The 17,803-nt window shown below is 39.5% G+C and overlaps 1 protein-coding gene across 2 annotated transcripts in view; it reads left to right on the forward strand.

The window, feature by feature from the left end:
• The window catches only part of FLNC (filamin C), an 86,602-nt gene extending 69,028 nt beyond the window's left edge, over nt 1-17,574 (forward strand). Inside the window, exons 29-48 of one of the 2 annotated variants that reach the window (XM_073579216.1) lie at nt 139-162; nt 307-554; nt 657-752; nt 2,737-2,836; nt 5,053-5,193; nt 5,577-5,705; nt 5,816-5,989; nt 6,652-6,813; nt 7,973-8,176; nt 8,265-8,417; nt 8,609-8,731; nt 8,880-9,119; nt 9,228-9,497; nt 9,595-9,732; nt 9,887-10,002; nt 10,129-10,261; nt 10,352-10,528; nt 11,209-11,427; nt 12,834-13,043; nt 16,440-17,574. In XM_073579216.1, the coding sequence (XP_073435317.1) occupies nt 139-162; nt 307-554; nt 657-752; nt 2,737-2,836; nt 5,053-5,193; nt 5,577-5,705; nt 5,816-5,989; nt 6,652-6,813; nt 7,973-8,176; nt 8,265-8,417; nt 8,609-8,731; nt 8,880-9,119; nt 9,228-9,497; nt 9,595-9,732; nt 9,887-10,002; nt 10,129-10,261; nt 10,352-10,528; nt 11,209-11,427; nt 12,834-13,043; nt 16,440-16,627 (3,245 nt within the window). In that variant the 3' untranslated portion in view covers nt 16,628-17,574. The remainder of the gene's footprint in view (nt 1-138; nt 163-306; nt 555-656; nt 753-2,736; nt 2,837-5,052; nt 5,194-5,576; nt 5,706-5,815; nt 5,990-6,651; nt 6,814-7,972; nt 8,177-8,264; nt 8,418-8,608; nt 8,732-8,879; nt 9,120-9,227; nt 9,498-9,594; nt 9,733-9,886; nt 10,003-10,128; nt 10,262-10,351; nt 10,529-11,208; nt 11,428-12,833; nt 13,044-16,439) is intronic. The other variant, XM_073579217.1, reaches the window with a different exon arrangement.
• Nucleotides 17,575-17,803: the final 229 nt, after the last annotated feature.

The raw sequence follows: 17,803 nt of genomic DNA on the forward strand, positions 1-17,803 counted from the left end.
TATATATGCTACAGGAAATATTTCAGTCCGTGGCAATTATGTTTCATACAAGTTAAATTGATATTATGTACAGACACAATGAAGAATCTTTCAAACAGTAGTCTCTTATTTACACAAAGGTTTTTCTATTCTTTTTAGTGTCACTCGGAGGACATGGATTGGGTAAGTTTTTAAGTATTTGGGTTTATGATAAATTCACTGCAGTCAAGAAAAAAATTCCCAGTTCTAGTTTAATATCTTGACACATGTGTGATAATTTTTAAATAGCTGCTGTCTAGAAAGTAATATTTTTCCTTTATTGTTCAGGAGCCTGTCTAGGACCCACCATCCAAATTGGAGAGGAGACAGTCATCACGGTGGATGCTAAGGCTGCAGGAAAGGGAAAAGTTACCTGCAAGGTGTCTACACCAGATGGAGGAGAACTTGATGTAGATGTGGTGGAAAACCAGGATGGTACTTTTGATATTTACTACACAGCACCCGAACCAGGGAAATACATCATCACCATTCGGTTTGGTGGAGAACACATTCCCAACAGTCCCTTCCATGTTGTGGTAAGTTTCTAATAACTGTTGGGAGATGATCCATATGCAATTTTCCTCATTTAATTTTCTCCTTACCGTCATTTAACTATTCACTTCCCTCCCTACTGCCAGGCTTGTGATACCATCCCAATCATAGAGGAGCCATGTGACACTGTGCAGCTACATCAGCCCTATGCTGCACACCTCCCCGGCTATCCAACTCACTGGGTATAATCAGAGAGAGAACTCTTCTCTATTGCTGTATCCCTATCAAGCTAGACCTCTAAGCTCCATCTATTGCTTTCCTTTATACTTTTAGCACTCCACCTTATGTTTCCGCTGTTCCATACATCCAGGTGGTATTTGGATCTAAGTTTTAGGCTATGTGCACATAGAATTTTTTTAGGAATTTTTTTTAGCAGGTCCACTATAAAAAAAATGCCCCCAAATCACTTGAAAGACTATTCCTATTCGCATCTATTGTAAAAGCTCTTTGCTGTTCATGTATTCAGTGTCTTCAGTGGCTTTTTTGCCGCTTCAAAATTTGAATAATGCCTGGTGGAAAGAAAAAGGAAGCATATGTCACTTCTTTGATGTGGGTCCTGATGGAATTTGCTCCACATGAGGCACTCTCCCAAGAAAGTGGGCTGGAAAACAAACACTTCAGAAAAAAAATGTTCCAAAACTTATCAATGTCTCTTGACCGCCGCTTCAGGAAATTAAAAGCACCTCCGAAAACTCTGTAAAGTAGGAGTGTTTTCTGAAGTGGTTCCCACTTGAAAACTCATTTTTGACTGCCTGAAAAAGAATCTGTGTGCACATACTGTTAAAGTGGTTGTGTATTTAAAAGAACAGCAGTCTGTGCCTAATTGATCACCCATATAATTTCGATTCAGCTATATTATCACCATTCCGTGCATGAGAAGAAGCTTCTATGGGCAACACTTTATCATCTTATATTTTGGTAGGACTGAAGTATAGGATAATTAATGATATATATTGACCAGACCTTCTAACCGGTGATGGCAGCTGCCAAACTTTACAAGTAACAGTGAAGTTATTGATCAAAGCCCTGTAACAAAGCAGAGCACCAACCCCTGGAGGAGTATATGAAATCCTCTTCTTAAAATCTTCCATACGAGAATGGCAGTAGCAAAAATGTTTAAATGGAACCAAAATGGTTGGGTTACTCCATAGTTTTATTACTTGGTGGAGGTCCAAACTCACAGACTCCTCCAATCTGATCTGTTATTTGTTTCTGTAATCAGAATACTTTCAGGTGGATTTGTTCCTTAAAGGGGTGGCCCGAAACTAATTTTGATTTTCATCCTAAATATCTCTTTATTTATGTTAATATTATAATAGTTTTTCTAATATGGCTTCTTTAAATGTCCCTACCCTTCCCTCTCTAATCTAACTTATTTATTATATTTTTTTACCTATTTCCGTTTTAAATACGCTTTGTTTGAGACCCCCTGTGTGTGCTGGAATACTTAATTATGTTTTACTGAGCATGCATCGCTTGTCAATTCCAATGTATGCTCAGTACAAGCTCTGTTCTTACTGTGCAATATTCTTGCAGTGCAGTGACAGTTTGCTCTGTTGTCGACTAAAAGCAAACAGCCGGCAACAGAGCGCACTGTCAGTGCGTATCGTAAGTATAAAACATGGCGAGCACAGACCAGCTCCGCCCAAAAAGTGACATTTGTTTCGGGGGCGAGGCTGGTCTCTTCTTGTTGATTTCAGGATTGGGACAGAGGCTGTGGCAGTGACCGTAGACTCTGACCCCTGTTGGCATCTCATTTGAGCATCATAGCATGCACAAGGAATTCTCAAACAAAGCATCAATAAAATGGAAATAGGTGAAAAAATAATAGAAAGCAGTTAGATTACTGAGGGAAGGGTAGGGACTTTTAATATAATCCATATTAGAATAACTATTACATTTTTAAAATAAAGAGAGACATTTAGGGTGAAAAAAAAAAGTTTCGGAAGTAGAATATGATGCATCCTTGTTTCTACCTTTATCTTTTCTTTTGCCTATTTATGTGTTTAACATTATTTCCTCTATATCTTTAATACCTTGCTTCCTCTGAACTATTCATTTGTTTCTTCATTATAATATTTCTTAATGTTCAATGTTCACATTTTCACTTGATATTACCACTTGTGAAGACCTATAGGACTGATGGCACTACTTGACTCATTTCAGGCTACTGAAGAACCTGTTGTCCCTGTTGATAATTTGGACTCCATGCTTAGGCCATTCAACCTAGTGATTCCTTTTACTGTGCAGAAAGGAGAAATTACAGGTATGCCTATCAAGTCAAGACTGCAGAATTGATATGTTGTTTCAGTAATGTGAACACTTATCCAAAGGGTTCATCTAGAAAGCAATAAAATGAAGGAACAGTCATGTCTTAAAAATGATGCAGGTCTACAAGCACAATTTGTGTAACTCTTCTATACAAAGTAAAAAAAAGTAGCAACTAGGAGTAGGAACTGTGTGGGCTATAACAATGGAACAAAACGTGACTTTAAGTTAGAAACACTATGATGCCATTAATATAATTGAGTCTATGACAGCCTATTGACGCATATCTATCTGTATAAATATATGACTGTCTCTGTACACTCCTGGGTGATTTGCCTTCTGCGAATTGTAGTGTTTACCAACAGAAATTTCACAGTAATCTAATGACCTAGCTCCCCAAATGCATGACGTGATCTAACTCTACTACGTCTGATTGTCAGCTTCCAGTAGGTGTACACTCCCAAAAATGATTCACGACTGAGCACCCATTTGTTTTTGTCGGCATCATTATAGTCTAGGGCCCCGTTGGCGCATATGTCAGAATCCCATTTTGGGGTGGTTCGGACGTAAGCTCTGACGGGGCCACCGAAAAGGTGCCTGATCGCAATGTAAAAGCACATGAAATCAGTTTCCTTGGGATGTAAGTTAGTCACCGGCTAAGCATGTATTCTTGGGAAAAGTAGGTAAAAAATGCATGGGCACCACAGGGCAATTTTGTTCGGATTGCTCTTCAGGCTATGACCGACCCTGACTTCAGTACCAATATTATCAAACCTGAGTTTATTTAGTTTGGTAAAACAAGGCCTTAGGCGCGATCTTATTACAATGTACAAATATGCATCTAGTGCACATATGTGAAACTCTGGCCCATGGGCCACACCTGTCCCGCAGGGTGAGTAAAGTTGGCCCCCCGATGACGGGTGGATGCCCCAAGTATGTTTGGCCCACAAAGCCAGGCAGGGGACGCACTTTCACCCTGCATCACACTTTCAACTATATAGGCATTCTAGATGCCGATACAGTTTTAAACAATGATGGATTGAGAGTCATCTGACGTTCCCTCTCCCATCATTTACCCTCTGTGTTTGACCTCTCAGCACTGCTGGCATGATGACACTATTACAACATGCCCGCTGTAACAAGCCAAGATATTCAGAGGTTCTGAACACACCATGAAGAGAACAGAGCAGTGGGTGAATGAGCAGAGATGAGCATTTTTTTATGTGGCTCCTATTATACTGTTTGGAGTACTATGTGAGGCCCATTATATTGTATGGAGCACTATGTGGGGAGCTATATACTGTATGGAGCACTATGAGTGGCCATTATATTGTATGGAGCACTATGTGGGGCCATTATACTGTATTGGACACTTTATGTGGTGACTAAACAGTATGGAGCACTATGTGGGCCATTATACTGTATTGAGCACTATGTGGGGCCATAATACTGTATAGTGAACTTTTTATGGCGATTATCTTGTGTTAAGCACTATGTGGGGTCCAGTATACTGTATGGCGCACTTTTTGTAGCCATTATATTGTATAAAGGGCTGTGTGGGGATTAGAGATGGAGAATCAGGGGGACTGAGGGAAGGGGCAACAGTAAAATCATCATTCCTTGTGTGTGGAGGGTACTGTGGAAGAATTCACTGTGGAGGTATCATACTGTGTTTGGAGGCACTTTTGTTTGCATCGTACTCTATTATCTGTATTATTCAAGGTTTTTAATACGTATTTAAATTAGGCCATTGGGCCATATGCTTTTTACTGCACTTACGTAACATGTTATCTTATTCCAATATTTTATTCTAAGATTTCTTAATTAAAATGTACTTTGGTTTGTGAGACAAACCCCTTTAAGCTTGTTTCTATATGAAAAAGTTCATAGTTATATTTGATGATAAGAATAAACTTCCTCAATTGTACAAATTTTTTTAATAAATATCAAGGTAGGCCAGCGACTTTAATTTTGGCTCTCTGTGTATACTGCAAGAGTTTGACATCCCCGGTCTAGAGAAAAGAAGCATCTCTGAACTGTGGTGCCAGCTATACCTCAGAATCAATACTATGTTGTACATCTTTATGTATATAAACTATGAAATGGTGTTTAAAGGTGATTTTAAACTTTAGAATTTTTTTTCAGATTCTTTTTACTCAGTGTGTGAAATATCAATTACAGAAAGATTATATATGTTATTATATTTGCTTCTAGGTGAGGTTCGCATGCCATCTGGTAAGACGGCTAGACCCAATATCACTGACAACAAAGATGGCACTGTGACTGTGAAGTATGCTCCAGTGGAAAAGGGGTTGCATGAAATGGATATAAAATATGATGGAAATCACATTCCAGGTAAATATTATATGATTAGCTATGACCATTAAACGATCAAATTGAATGATTAGGGCTGGGCCAAAACTCATTCTCCTGGGGTATCAGAGGGTCTTTTCATGGACCCACAAAATCATAGGCCTCAAAAGCCCTGCAGATGACAATCCTATTGAACCAAATTCTGGCCACTTACAACTAGAGTTTATTCCTGAAAGTATGGCTCAGAAATAGCCTTTTAGACAATTCTGATGATACGCCCTACGAGCAGATAGCTTTTCATAATATTTTAAGTAGATGTGAGCTTGGCAAGGGATGGTCATCACAATAATGTTCTCTTTGTCATCAATTATAATTTTGTCAAATTTAGAGGTTTATGTTAATGTTGCCAATGTATCTTCTTTTAGGGAGTCCACTGCAGTTCTATGTAGATGCCATTAACAGCCGCCATGTAAGCGCATATGGACCAGGGCTTAGCCATGGAATGGTGAACAAACCTGCCACATTTACTATTGTCACAAAGGATGCTGGAGAAGGTATGTGACACCTTAGTTATTTGAAATCACAGTATCCTCTTACAGCTTTATCAGTATATAAGTGAGCCTAAGTTTCAGTTTTATACAAAATATTTGTATTTCTACCATAGGGGGGTTATCACTGGCTGTGGAAGGTCCATCAAAAGCAGAAATCACATGCAAGGACAATAAAGATGGCACATGCACTGTATCCTACCTGCCTACTGCTCCTGGAGACTACAACATCATTGTACGATTTGATGACAAGCACATCTCAGGCAGTCCTTTCACAGCCAAAATTACAGGTGATTTTAACGGAAAGTTTTGGAAGTTCTCTTGAGAGCACACATTTTTGGGAAGTTGAGCTCTTATTATTGTTTGCTATATGATTATTGACAGAACCTAGTGTTAAAGAGGTTGTCCAGTACTTTTATATTGCTGGACTATCCTTAGGTTAGGTCATCAATATCAGATCATTTGAACAGGGGCAGACATGCAGTATTCATCCGCGGCCACTATATAGTAGACAGAGCTCTGCTGTTCCACTCTGCAATTGTCCAGATCCAGCCACCGCTGGGAACAGCAGATAGGCAGGGGTGCTGGGTGTCACACTCACACTGATCTGATATAGATTACATATCCTAAGGATAGGCCATCAATATAAAAGTACTGGACAATTCCTTTAAGGGAACTTGTCCTTCTCTTAGTTGTTATATTATACAACCTATTTACTTATTTATTTTTATTCTATTCACTTATATAGCATCATTAATTCTACAGTGCTTTACAGACATTATCAGCACTGTCCCCATTGGGGTTCACAATCTAAATTCCCTATCAGTATGTCTTTGGATTGTGTGAGGAAACCGGAGTACCCGGAAGAAACCCACGCAAACACAGGGAGAACTTACTTGATAATAACCCATTTTTTTTTACAAGTTACAGTATATTATTTATATCTAAATAGGTGATGACTCTATGAGAACTTCTCAGCTCAATGTCGGAACCTCAACTGATGTTTCCCTCAAGATCACAGAGTCAGATTTAAGCCTGTTAGCCGCTAGTATCAGAGCCCCATCTGGTAACGAGGAACCATGTCTTCTGAAGAGACTGCCTAACAGACATATTGGTAAGGAAAATAATGTTGCTTTACATGGATAAATCTTGTGACATTATTTCTGAATACTTATAGGTGTTGTCCTCTACTTGGGCAACCTCTTCTGACTCTTCATGTTTAGCCCTGTTAAAATAAAAACAAATATACTCATCTCCGGCGCCAGCACCATTTCAGCACTATTGGCATTCGTATTTCTGGGGCTCACGTGAGTTTCTAATGTCATACAAGCCCTCCACCCAATCAGCGCCGAGTTCACTATTCTCGCCTTTGGACGTATTGAACATCAACAGGAAGTCTGAGTTGCCACTATTCTCTGACTTCCTCTTGATGTTCGATTTGTCTGAAGGCGAGACAGTGACTTCCAGCTCTGAATAGAAGAAGGGCTCGTGTGACATAAGAACTTCACATGAGCCCTGGGAATGCAAACGCCAACAACTTTGGAACGGTGCCTGCACAAGAGGTGAGTATAGGTGTTTTTTATTTTAATGGGGCCAAACATGAGGAATGAGGAGTAAAAAAGTTCAAATAGTTTACAACCCCTTTAAAGAGTAACTAAACTTTTATCACTTTTTTTTATCTTTGGATGCCTTTTAATTGCAAGCAGATCAGTGGAGGTCTGTGTTCTGAGAACCTCACGTATCGCTAAGTCCCTCCCTCCCACACACCCCTAGAGTTGCTCAGGTCAGGATACAGGAGCCCATAGCAGGGTATGGATGAAGGCTATGAAGCCTCTGTACTGTATCCGTACTCCCGCTCTGTGTACGTGCTCAGCCACAAGCTGTACATTCCTGCAGCCTGAGCTGCATACTTCTTGGAAGTTTTTTTAGGGATCGATGGAGGTTCTCAGGACTTGGTTCCCCACTACCCCGCATACAATTAAATGTACACTCAAATATAAAAAAAAGTTATAAAGGTTTAGTTAATTTAAAAAAAAAAGAAATAGAGAAAAGTGGAAATATTGATTCAACTCAAAGCAATTTTGCATAAGCCTGACAGATAGGGAATGGTCAAACAGTCAGGAAAAATTACAATAACCAAATTAATAAGCTATATTAATATTCAAGATGGAACCTGAAAATGAATAAGCAAATTAATTAACACAGGCAAAACATACTATAGAGCCTATAAAGATGCTGGAACCTTCTCATTTATCATGTATCAAAACCTACAGGAATCTCCTTCACTCCCAAAGAGGTGGGAGAGCATGTAGTAAGTGTGAAGAAGAACGGAAAACATGTTACTAACAGCCCATTCAAGATAATGGTTGGACAGTCTGAGATTGGTGACGCAAGCAAAGTGAAAGTGTCCGGGAAGGGACTGCTGGAAGGCATCACATTTGAGGTGTCTGAATTCATAGTTGACACCAGAAATGCAGGTAGGTCTCATACATTTTCTGAATTTATTTTAATATGCTAAAACTTCTTTCTTTTGTAAACAATAATATATTTTATATTTTTTTTTAGGATATGGAGGTTTAGGTTTGTCTATTGAGGGCCCAAGCAAAGTAGATATAAACTGTGAGGATGTGGAGGACGGAACATGTAAAGTATCCTACTGTCCTACTGAGCCAGGAACATACATTATAAACATCAAGTTTGCAGATAAACATGTACCAGGTCATTGCAACTTTTTATTGCTAGTATTACTATTGTTATTATTATTCAAACTTGACGATAATGGTCTTATAATATATAGACATTGATTCTAGTTCAAAAAGACTAAGTTATACATATATTTCGACTTAGTTTTATATTACCTCTTTGTGATAAGCAAATTATGATCAATGCTCTCAATGTGCCCCCTGCAGGAAGTCCTTTTATGGTGAAAGTGACAGGTGAAGGACGTATGAAAGAGAGCATAACCAGAAAACGGCAAGCTCCCTCTATCGCCAGTATTGGTAGCACATGCGATCTCAACCTCAAGATTCCAGGTATGGAGCCTGAATAAACTGGATAGTTTATAGTCACAACTAAGTCTTTCGAGCAAAACTGGTGGAATGGTACGAAACACTGTATTATTTGAGCCTTAGTCAAAGCCAAATTCTAAATTATGTGCTGTCGCTTTATCTTTTATTTTAGGCAACTGGTTCCAGATGGTTTCAGCCCAAGAGCGCTTGACACGTACATTTACACGCAGCAGTCATACATACACACGCACTGAACGCACAGAGATCAGCAAGACACGTGGAGGTGAAACCAAGCGTGAAGTGCGGGTGGAGGAATCTACACAGGTTGGAGGTGACCCTTTCCACAATGTTTTTGGAGACTTCCTTGGCCGTGAGAGTCTTGGTACCTTCAGCAGCATCGCACGACAGGAAGGTCAGTACCGCAGAGCAAGTAAAATAATGCATTCAGTGTAATTCAAGAAATAAAGAACAAAATGTATGATAATATACATTACTAAATAGTGTTCATTATCTGTTCCAGGTGAAGTAGGTTCTCAGGATATGACAGCTCAAGTGACTAGCCCTTCTGGAAAAACAGCAGATGCAGAGATCATTGATGGAGAAGACAGCACTTACAGTGTGCGCTTTGTTCCACAAGAGATGGGAGCTCACACTGTCAGTGTAAAGTACAGAGGCCAACATGTTCCTGGGAGTCCTTTCCAGTTCACAGTAGGACCTATGGGTGAAGGAGGAGCTCACAAAGTCAGAGCAGGAGGCACTGGCTTGGAGAGGGGAGTTGCAGGAGTCCCTGGTGAGCTATCATGAAAAAATCAACATGAATATAACAGACATTCTTTGCGAAAGTTATATATAACAATTTTCTGCATGTCTATAACTTAATCCTGCAGCTGAGTTCAGCATATGGACTCGAGAGGCTGGAGCTGGAGGTCTATCCATTGCCGTTGAAGGTCCTAGTAAAGCTGAGATCTCATTTGAAGATCGCAAGGATGGTTCATGTGGAGTGTCCTACATTGTACAGGAAGCTGGTGAGATCACTCACTTCAAAAGCTGATGAATATGTGTATTTTTGGCCAACCTTAGTTTATAGTGTCATGTTTGTAATGTATTTATTAGTAGAACTTCTTATCGTCTGGTTGTGAATAACAATGCCAATTTTAAGTAATGATTTGTATAATCCAGGTGACTACGAAGTGTCCATCAAATTTAATGACGAGCACATCCCTGACAGCCCATTTGTGGTACCAGTGGCTTCTCGTTCAGATGATGCACGCAGACTGACTGTCACTAGCCTACAGGTAAATATCACTAATAAGGTCCTTTGGAATTAATATATTTAGGCACAAATGTATTTATTGAGATAAATATATTTACATACAATTCAATATCATTAATACTAAAAAAAATTTGGTGAATCATTCTAGGAAACTGGATTGAAGGTCAACCAACCAGCCACTTTTGCAGTACAATTAAATGGAGCTCGTGGAGTCATAGATGCTAAAGTACATACGCCATCTGGAATTGTAGAAGAATGCTACGTGTCAGAAGTGGACAGTGGTAAAAGAAGATATTACTGAAAGTCTGCTAAAGATTTTAATGGGAATTATGTGGTTTATGACTGATATTTCTATCGTATTGTACCTTTAGATAAATACTCCATACGTTTCATTCCTCATGAAAATGGAGTTCATTCAATTGACGTCAAATTCAATGGACGGCATATTCCAGGAAGTCCTTTCAAAATCCGTGTGGGTGAGCAGAGCCAGGCTGGTGATCCTGGATTGGTTACAGCCTATGGACCTGGTCTTGAGGGTGGAGTCACCGGTAAGATATGTTCCACAGTACATATCCAAATTTTATGATCGCTATAGTATATCACTTGTGGTTCATAAAACATTGCAAGATATTTATATAATTTATAGAATCTTGATAATTTTTTTGTATTCATTATAAGAAATGGTATTAGATATTGATTACTATACCTTTTGTGGAGTTATTTTGTGAGATGCAGTTACAGCTTTAAGACTTGAATCATGCAATAGTATTTTTTTTTTTCATTTTATCAAAAGGGTCGTCCATTTACTTCAATTTTGATGACCAATCCCTAGGATAGGCTATGTACATCAAATCAATAGAGGTTATACAACAGCACAGATCAGTTGTTTTCAGCTCTAGCAATGGACATATGTAAACAGTGTATAGAGCTGAAATAGTATAGAGACTATTCTTAGGTACTGAAGCTTTACTGCTATTCACTTCAAGAGGAATAGAACTACCCCCAAAAAAACATTGTAAATTAAATAGAACTGTGGTCTTTTCTGACTCCACACATTGTTTATATCCATAAACATCTAACCAGTGGGAGTGCAGGGTGTTGGTCCAACACTAATTTAATACTGATACCCTATCCTAAGGTTATCAATATCTAAGAAATGGACAACCCATTTAATTTCAGAATTTTTCATTTCCAAATCTTACCTTTGTTTTCTTTATTGTTTACACAGGGAGACCTTCTGAATTTGTAGTAAATACTTTAAATGCTGGGTCTGGATCTTTATCCGTGACAATTGATGGACCTTCCAAGGTGAAATTGGACTGCCTAGATTCTCCTGAGGGTTATAAACTATCATATACCCCAATGGCCCCTGGAAATTATCTAATCTCAATCAAATATGGAGGACCACAACATATAGTTGGAAGTCCCTTCAAGGCCCGTGTAACAGGTATGTTATACCTAAATAAATCCACACTCCAAACGTTGTTATTATTGTTTAAAGGGGTGTTCCAAAGGCAAAGCATTTTTCTCCTGACCCCCTATCTATTTAATGCCATAATCTAAGCTATTTTCTAAGATATTTGCTTTAAAAATTCCCTACCATTCCCTAACTTCACTATCTAACTGCTTTTGTATTCTTTTCCTACTTCCTGTCTGATAACGATTTGTTTGAGTATCGTAGTGCATGCTGGGATACTTAAATGAAGCACTGTCACAGCCCCTGCCCCCTCCCTGAAACAAAGTGTCCTCAGTGACTCTTGTCTCAGGGGCTGATCCCTGCTCTGTCCCCGAGTGTCTCCCTTCTGCAGTGTCTTCCCCTATGCTCAGCCTCCACCAGCACCCTGTGTGATGAGTGCAGCGTCCAGTCTGTTGTCAGTTTAGATGAATAGTAATAAGCCAGGAACAGAGCAATGTCACTATACCCGGAAGAGACCAGTGACGTTACATGCACGCCGGGTATAGCGATACCAGCTTATTACTAACCATCTAAGCTGACAACAAACCGGACACTGTGCTCATTGCACAAAACACAGAGGAGTAAGGGGTACTTCACACTAAGCGAGATCACTAGCGAGATCGCTGATGCGTCATCAATGTTGTGATGCAACAGCGACCTCGCCAGCGATCGACACTTAGCAGCGACCAGGCACCTGCTGCGATGTCGCTGATCGTGATCGAATGTCCTGGCCCATTTTTTGATCGCTGGTTTCCCGCTGGCCAGCATTCATCGCTGTGTTTGACACCGACGAGCGACCCTGTTAGTGACTCAGAAGTCATGGACGCAGGCGGGAGTCATCAGAATCGCTGCTGTGTCACACTAAGCAACGCACCAGCGATCCCGCCGAGATCGTTGCTGCGTCGTTGGGTAAATTTGACTGTTTGACAGCTTACTAGCGACCTCTTAGCGACGCACCAGCGATCCTTACCAGTTCGTATCGTTGTCGGGATCGCTGGTGCGTTGCTTAGTGTAACGGTACCCTAAGACTGCGCACAGGGAGACACTCAAGGACAGAGCAGGGACCAACACCTGAAATGAGCGTCACTGATGACCGTTCAGCTCAGTGATCACAGACTATGTCCTCCTGATGATGCTTCTTTTGAGTATCCCAGCATGCATTGGGATACACATATGAATCGTCATCAGACAGGGAATAGGAAAAGAAATGCAAAAGCAGATAGACAGTGTAGTTAGTTAAGGAATGGTAGGGAATTTTTAAAGCAAATATATTAGAAAATAGCTTAGATTATGGGACTAAATAGGTAGGAGTTAAGAGAAAAATGCTTTGCTTTCAGATCACACATTTAAATCTTTAATTCATATATCATACAACATTTTTGTTTGTCTTTAAATAGGAGCGAGACTTTCTGGTGGTCACAGCTTGCATGAAACCTCAACAGTGCTGGTGGAGACAGTTACAAAATCTTCAGCTTCTGTAGGAGGCTATGGAATGGCAGTGCCTAAATTTACATCTGATGCTTCCAAAGTAGTCTCTAGAGGTGCTGGTCTTTCAAAAGCCTTTGCCGGACAGAAAAACACCTTCACTGTAGACTGCAGCAAAGCAGGTGAGAATAAATGTTCTCTGTGTAGGAGAGTGGAATTACATGTGTACAAATATTCATGTTCAGTAAAAAATATAAAAAGTACAAAACACTCCACACAAAGGGGACCTGATGAATTATTGCTGCTTATGCCAACTTGGAATAGGTGCCATGTAATTCTACTTTTCCCATATAGCAGCTACTATAGGGTAACTATATGGCCAGCTACAGCTCGAACCGGTAAGTACAGCTGATTAATAGGGGTCTGAGGAACGAACACGACTTCAAAACTTGCTCTTTAATATGAAGAAAGCTTTTTATGATTAACTGAATAGTGTAGTGTATTTATAAACAGATCATGCACCTGTAAAAAAAAATATATACTGTATATACTCGAGTATAAGCCGAGGCACCTAATTTTGCCACGGAAAACTGGGTAAGCTTATTGACTCAAGTATAACCCGGGCTATGCATTGTCCCAAAAAATTCACTGACTGTGGTGGACACGCAATAAAGCTAAAATGTAACCTTTTATCAAATTTACAATAAAAAGTGAAGTGACTACCAATACTTGTGTACAGTCTATCCACGTTTAATTTCTAATAGTGGATATTGATATATAACCAGACAGTAGTGCAAAACGGAATGAATGATATTTCATCTTAATCTCAAAAGAAAGTTATCCATCCCACAAGGGGAAATGAGGAATATATATATTTATTTATTAATGTTGCACTAATGCCCTATATCAAATCCTCAAATTTCCCCAGCAAGGGGTTAGCAACAATAGAATTGCACTAGATCTGACCTTCGCTGGGTTAGTATATCAGCCACCCCAGCCTAGGATAACTAGATCTATTTCCTTTTGTATGGCCCACACTGTTATCAGAAAGAATTTATATTCGGAAATATGGCCTGGTGTCTGGCACACACTATTAGCACAAATGATTTAGATTCTGAAATGTGGTCTTGTCTCTGGCCTACACTATTAGGATAAATGATTTAGATGCTGGTTGATTTCACAAAGTAACCTATCTATTTGAACTGACTGACTACTTGCAGCAGCCGCTCTGCACTGCTACACTGACAAAATGGCACAAAAACATGTCCGCTTTTTATATGGAGAGGGAGATTTGACTTCGGCAGCCAAAGACAGAAGCCCTTATGTCTGGACGTTGTGAATGGTTTCTGTGCCATGATTGGCTGCCAGAATCTCCACACATTAATTTAATTATAAAAATACCGTCTGCTGCCACTCTGACCTCTTCCCATCCCCTCATCAAACACTTCCCCCGTACTCATCATACAGCACTACTACCCTAGAAAAAGTCCTAACAAAAGCATTAGTGGAAACTCAATCATTTACTGAACTTTGGCGGAATTTTGCCAATCTTGAGGAAAACGCTCAGGAATCTGAACATGAATCTGAATGTGTAAGGTTTGTGCTGACTTTAAGATCAGCGAACGTTTTCCAAACAAGTTCTCTCATCTCTATCAATGATGCAAACCCAGCTTTCTGACACTGGTCACTACACTGCGACCCAAAATCCTTTGGCAATCTTCAGATTTCATGATGCTGTGCACACAGTCAAGGCATCCAGTACCAGAGGTAGCAAAACGACATCAATACATCTTTGAACCTCCACCATATTTTACTGTAGGTAAAGTGTTCTTTCCTTTGTAGGGTTCATTCTGTTTGTATATTCTCCCCGTGTTTGCGTGGGTTTCCTCTGGGTTCTCCGGTTTCCTCCCACATTTCAAAGACATACTGATAGGGATTCTAGATTGTGAGCTCCGCTGGGGACAGTGGGGGGATGTTTGTAAAGTGCTGTGGAATTAATGGCGCAATATAAGTGAGTAAAATAAATAAATAAAACAGTTATTTACCCACAATTTTGGAAACGTACAAATGGAAACAATTTTGTCAGGCCCATTTTGGGGTTTTGTGTGAAATTATGTCCAATTTGCCTATTTTTCTCAGTTTTTTTGTGTTGTTCCAATACACAAAATGGAAATAAACATGTATAATAAAAACGTGTAATTGCAATAATTTTCTGGGAGGAAACTTTAATTTTCTGGAATAATTTCAAGGGTGCCAACACTTTCAACTATGACTGTATTTGTATAAAAATACATCACTTTTGACAATATATGTACATATAGTTAGTTCTATGGTTTGCACTTTGAATAATTTAGGCTGTGTTTATACCTGTGTTCATCACAGATTCTATGAGAAATGCCAATCAACATGGAAAAACGATGAATAAGAAGAAAAGAACCCTAGGGGTCATATTTTGATTATTGGGGTACTTCAGAAAATACTTGGGCCTGTCATTTGACGCATCTGTTACTGCTATCATTTTTATTGTTCTTCTCCTATTATGAAGCAGAGAAGCATAAATGAACATCACAGATGTGAACTAGGACTAAGACAACTTAGTATAAATGCATTTAATTTCTTTTTTAAGTTTAAAGTTAAAAAAAAAAAATCTGTCATTCGGCGTTGAATGCTAGAAAATTGCTATCTATGAGTGTATAACAATTATTTATGTCACTTGTAAACCTTAAAGGGCTTATTCACACATCAATATTTGGTCAGTAATTTTCAGCAGTATATGTCCGCCAAAATCTGGAATGTAAAGGTCCCGTTATATTTAGTGATGCACCAGCGATCCCGACAACAATACAACCCAGTCAGGATCGCTGGTGCATCGCTAAATGGTCGCTAGTGAGCTGCCAAACAGGCAGATCTCACCAGCGATGCAGCAGCGGTCAGCGGTCGCTCTTACGTGTCAGACGGCACAGATGATGACGACTTCTGCCTGCGTCCATGCGTCGCTCGTGGGTGCCAGCAGGAAGCCGACGACGAGAAATGGACCAGGACGATCTCGCGCGATCAGCGATATCCAGCGGGGGGGCCGGTCAGAGGTAAGTGTCGCTAGCGATATCGCTATGTGTAAAAGGCCCTTTACTTACATAGAAAAACTATAATTGAAAGATTGACCCCTGCTCTGTGCTTTTGAGATGCTCCTGGTTTTGACAAACAGACACTTAAGAAATATTGATAAAAAATATTGATGTGTAAATAAAGCCTTAGGTCACATTCACACGTTCCGCATTTGGTCAATTCAGTATTTGAGTATTTTACATCAGTATTTGTAAGCCAAAATCAGGATTGGAAGTATTATCTAAACACATCACCACTTCTGTATTTTTCACCCACTCCCAGTTTTGGCTTACAAATACTGATGTAAAATACTGACCAAATACTGAAAATGTGAAAGTGGCCTTTAGAGTTGCTTGTCAGGATATTATCACTCTGAAAAAACAAGTAAAGTAATGAAATATTTGAATGTAATAACCTTAGTCAATGGCCAAAACAAGTCTAACTTACAATGAACATTTTTTTTTCCTTCACAGGCACCAACATGCTGATGGTAGGAGTCCATGGGCCTAAGACGCCTTGTGAGGAAGTTTATGTGAAGCACATGGGAAATCGATTGTACAATGTGACCTACACTGTAAAAGACAAAGGGGACTATATCCTCATTGTTAAGTGGGGTGACCAGAATGTTCCTGGAAGTCCCTTCCAAGTGTCAGTGCCTTGATAAATGATTCATAACCCAATAGGCTTTGCAAGAGGCCTACTACCTCGCCAGTGAGGGACAGGCTTTTATCCTTTTTTATGCAAATGCACTGATTAAAAACAAAACTATTGTAGCAATAATTCACAAAGTGCCTTTGTTCCTCCAACCTAAGGACTTTCCTATAGAATAATGGCATGGTAGAGGAAAACAAGTGTGCACATCATCTAAAATGTCCATGTTCTATCTGCTTTGTTCAAAATCTTCCTTTATATTATGTTTTGTTTTATATGCGCTTTGTTTTCTATTTTTATTTGTGGGTGGGTATTTTTGGAGTAAGAGGGCTAGAGGAAGCAAATAGAGGTCATGGAATCATAGTATGGTCACTGTTGCCTTCTGGAAACAACATTTACGTTTCCATATTAAATACAATTAATATTTTATTTTATGTTCTAGTATCTAGTTTGTTCTTTCTACATAAGTTCCGCATAGTCACAATAGTCACTGTCTGCACAGTACTCGTAGAGTCCGATAATGAAGCATAATAATACACAACTAGTATTTAAACTGCTATGAGTCACCTGTAATAAGTGAGCCCAGAGATTTTGCTCATACCTTTTCTATTACGACATGGTCTGGAGAAAAACATTGCAGCTTCAATTTGAAGTTTAGTTGTGTTCCGTTCTGAATCTTCTTTATGTAAACTGATGCAAGTTTCCGTTGACTTGCGGATTAGATGTTTAATGTTATTTGCATTTTCTACTCTATGACCTCTATCAGCACAGTCTCTAAATATTAATTGGTTGTCGTAGCACTGTTATAAGGGCAGAGCCAATATCACATGGTGCCGACTATGTGACTGCATTTTATAGGAAGATATTTTCTATGCGTCAAAAACAATGAAAACGTTGTCATTTGGTACAGATATTATTGGTGCATACTAAAGAAAATAAAAATGCATCGCTAATGTGTCTGCTGTCGGCTGTGATTTTTTTTTTTATTGCGCTATCAATATTATTTTGTAATTGACAACTCATTATGCTGCATGAATGTGCTCCATTGATTATTGCAGGTAGGCACCAGCACCCAGTGAGCCCAGGCAAGTGACGGGCCCACTGCACCTGGGAGGGGGCCCACTCTGCCCAGGTCTCATGTACGGTGGATGTGTGCAATGTATGAATGTATGAAGTAGGATCAGGA

The sequence above is a fragment of the Dendrobates tinctorius genome, unplaced genomic scaffold (assembly GCF_039654945.1).
Source record: "Dendrobates tinctorius isolate UK_male_01 unplaced genomic scaffold, ASM3965494v1 ptg000062l, whole genome shotgun sequence".
NCBI lineage: Eukaryota > Metazoa > Chordata > Amphibia > Anura > Dendrobatidae > Dendrobates > Dendrobates tinctorius.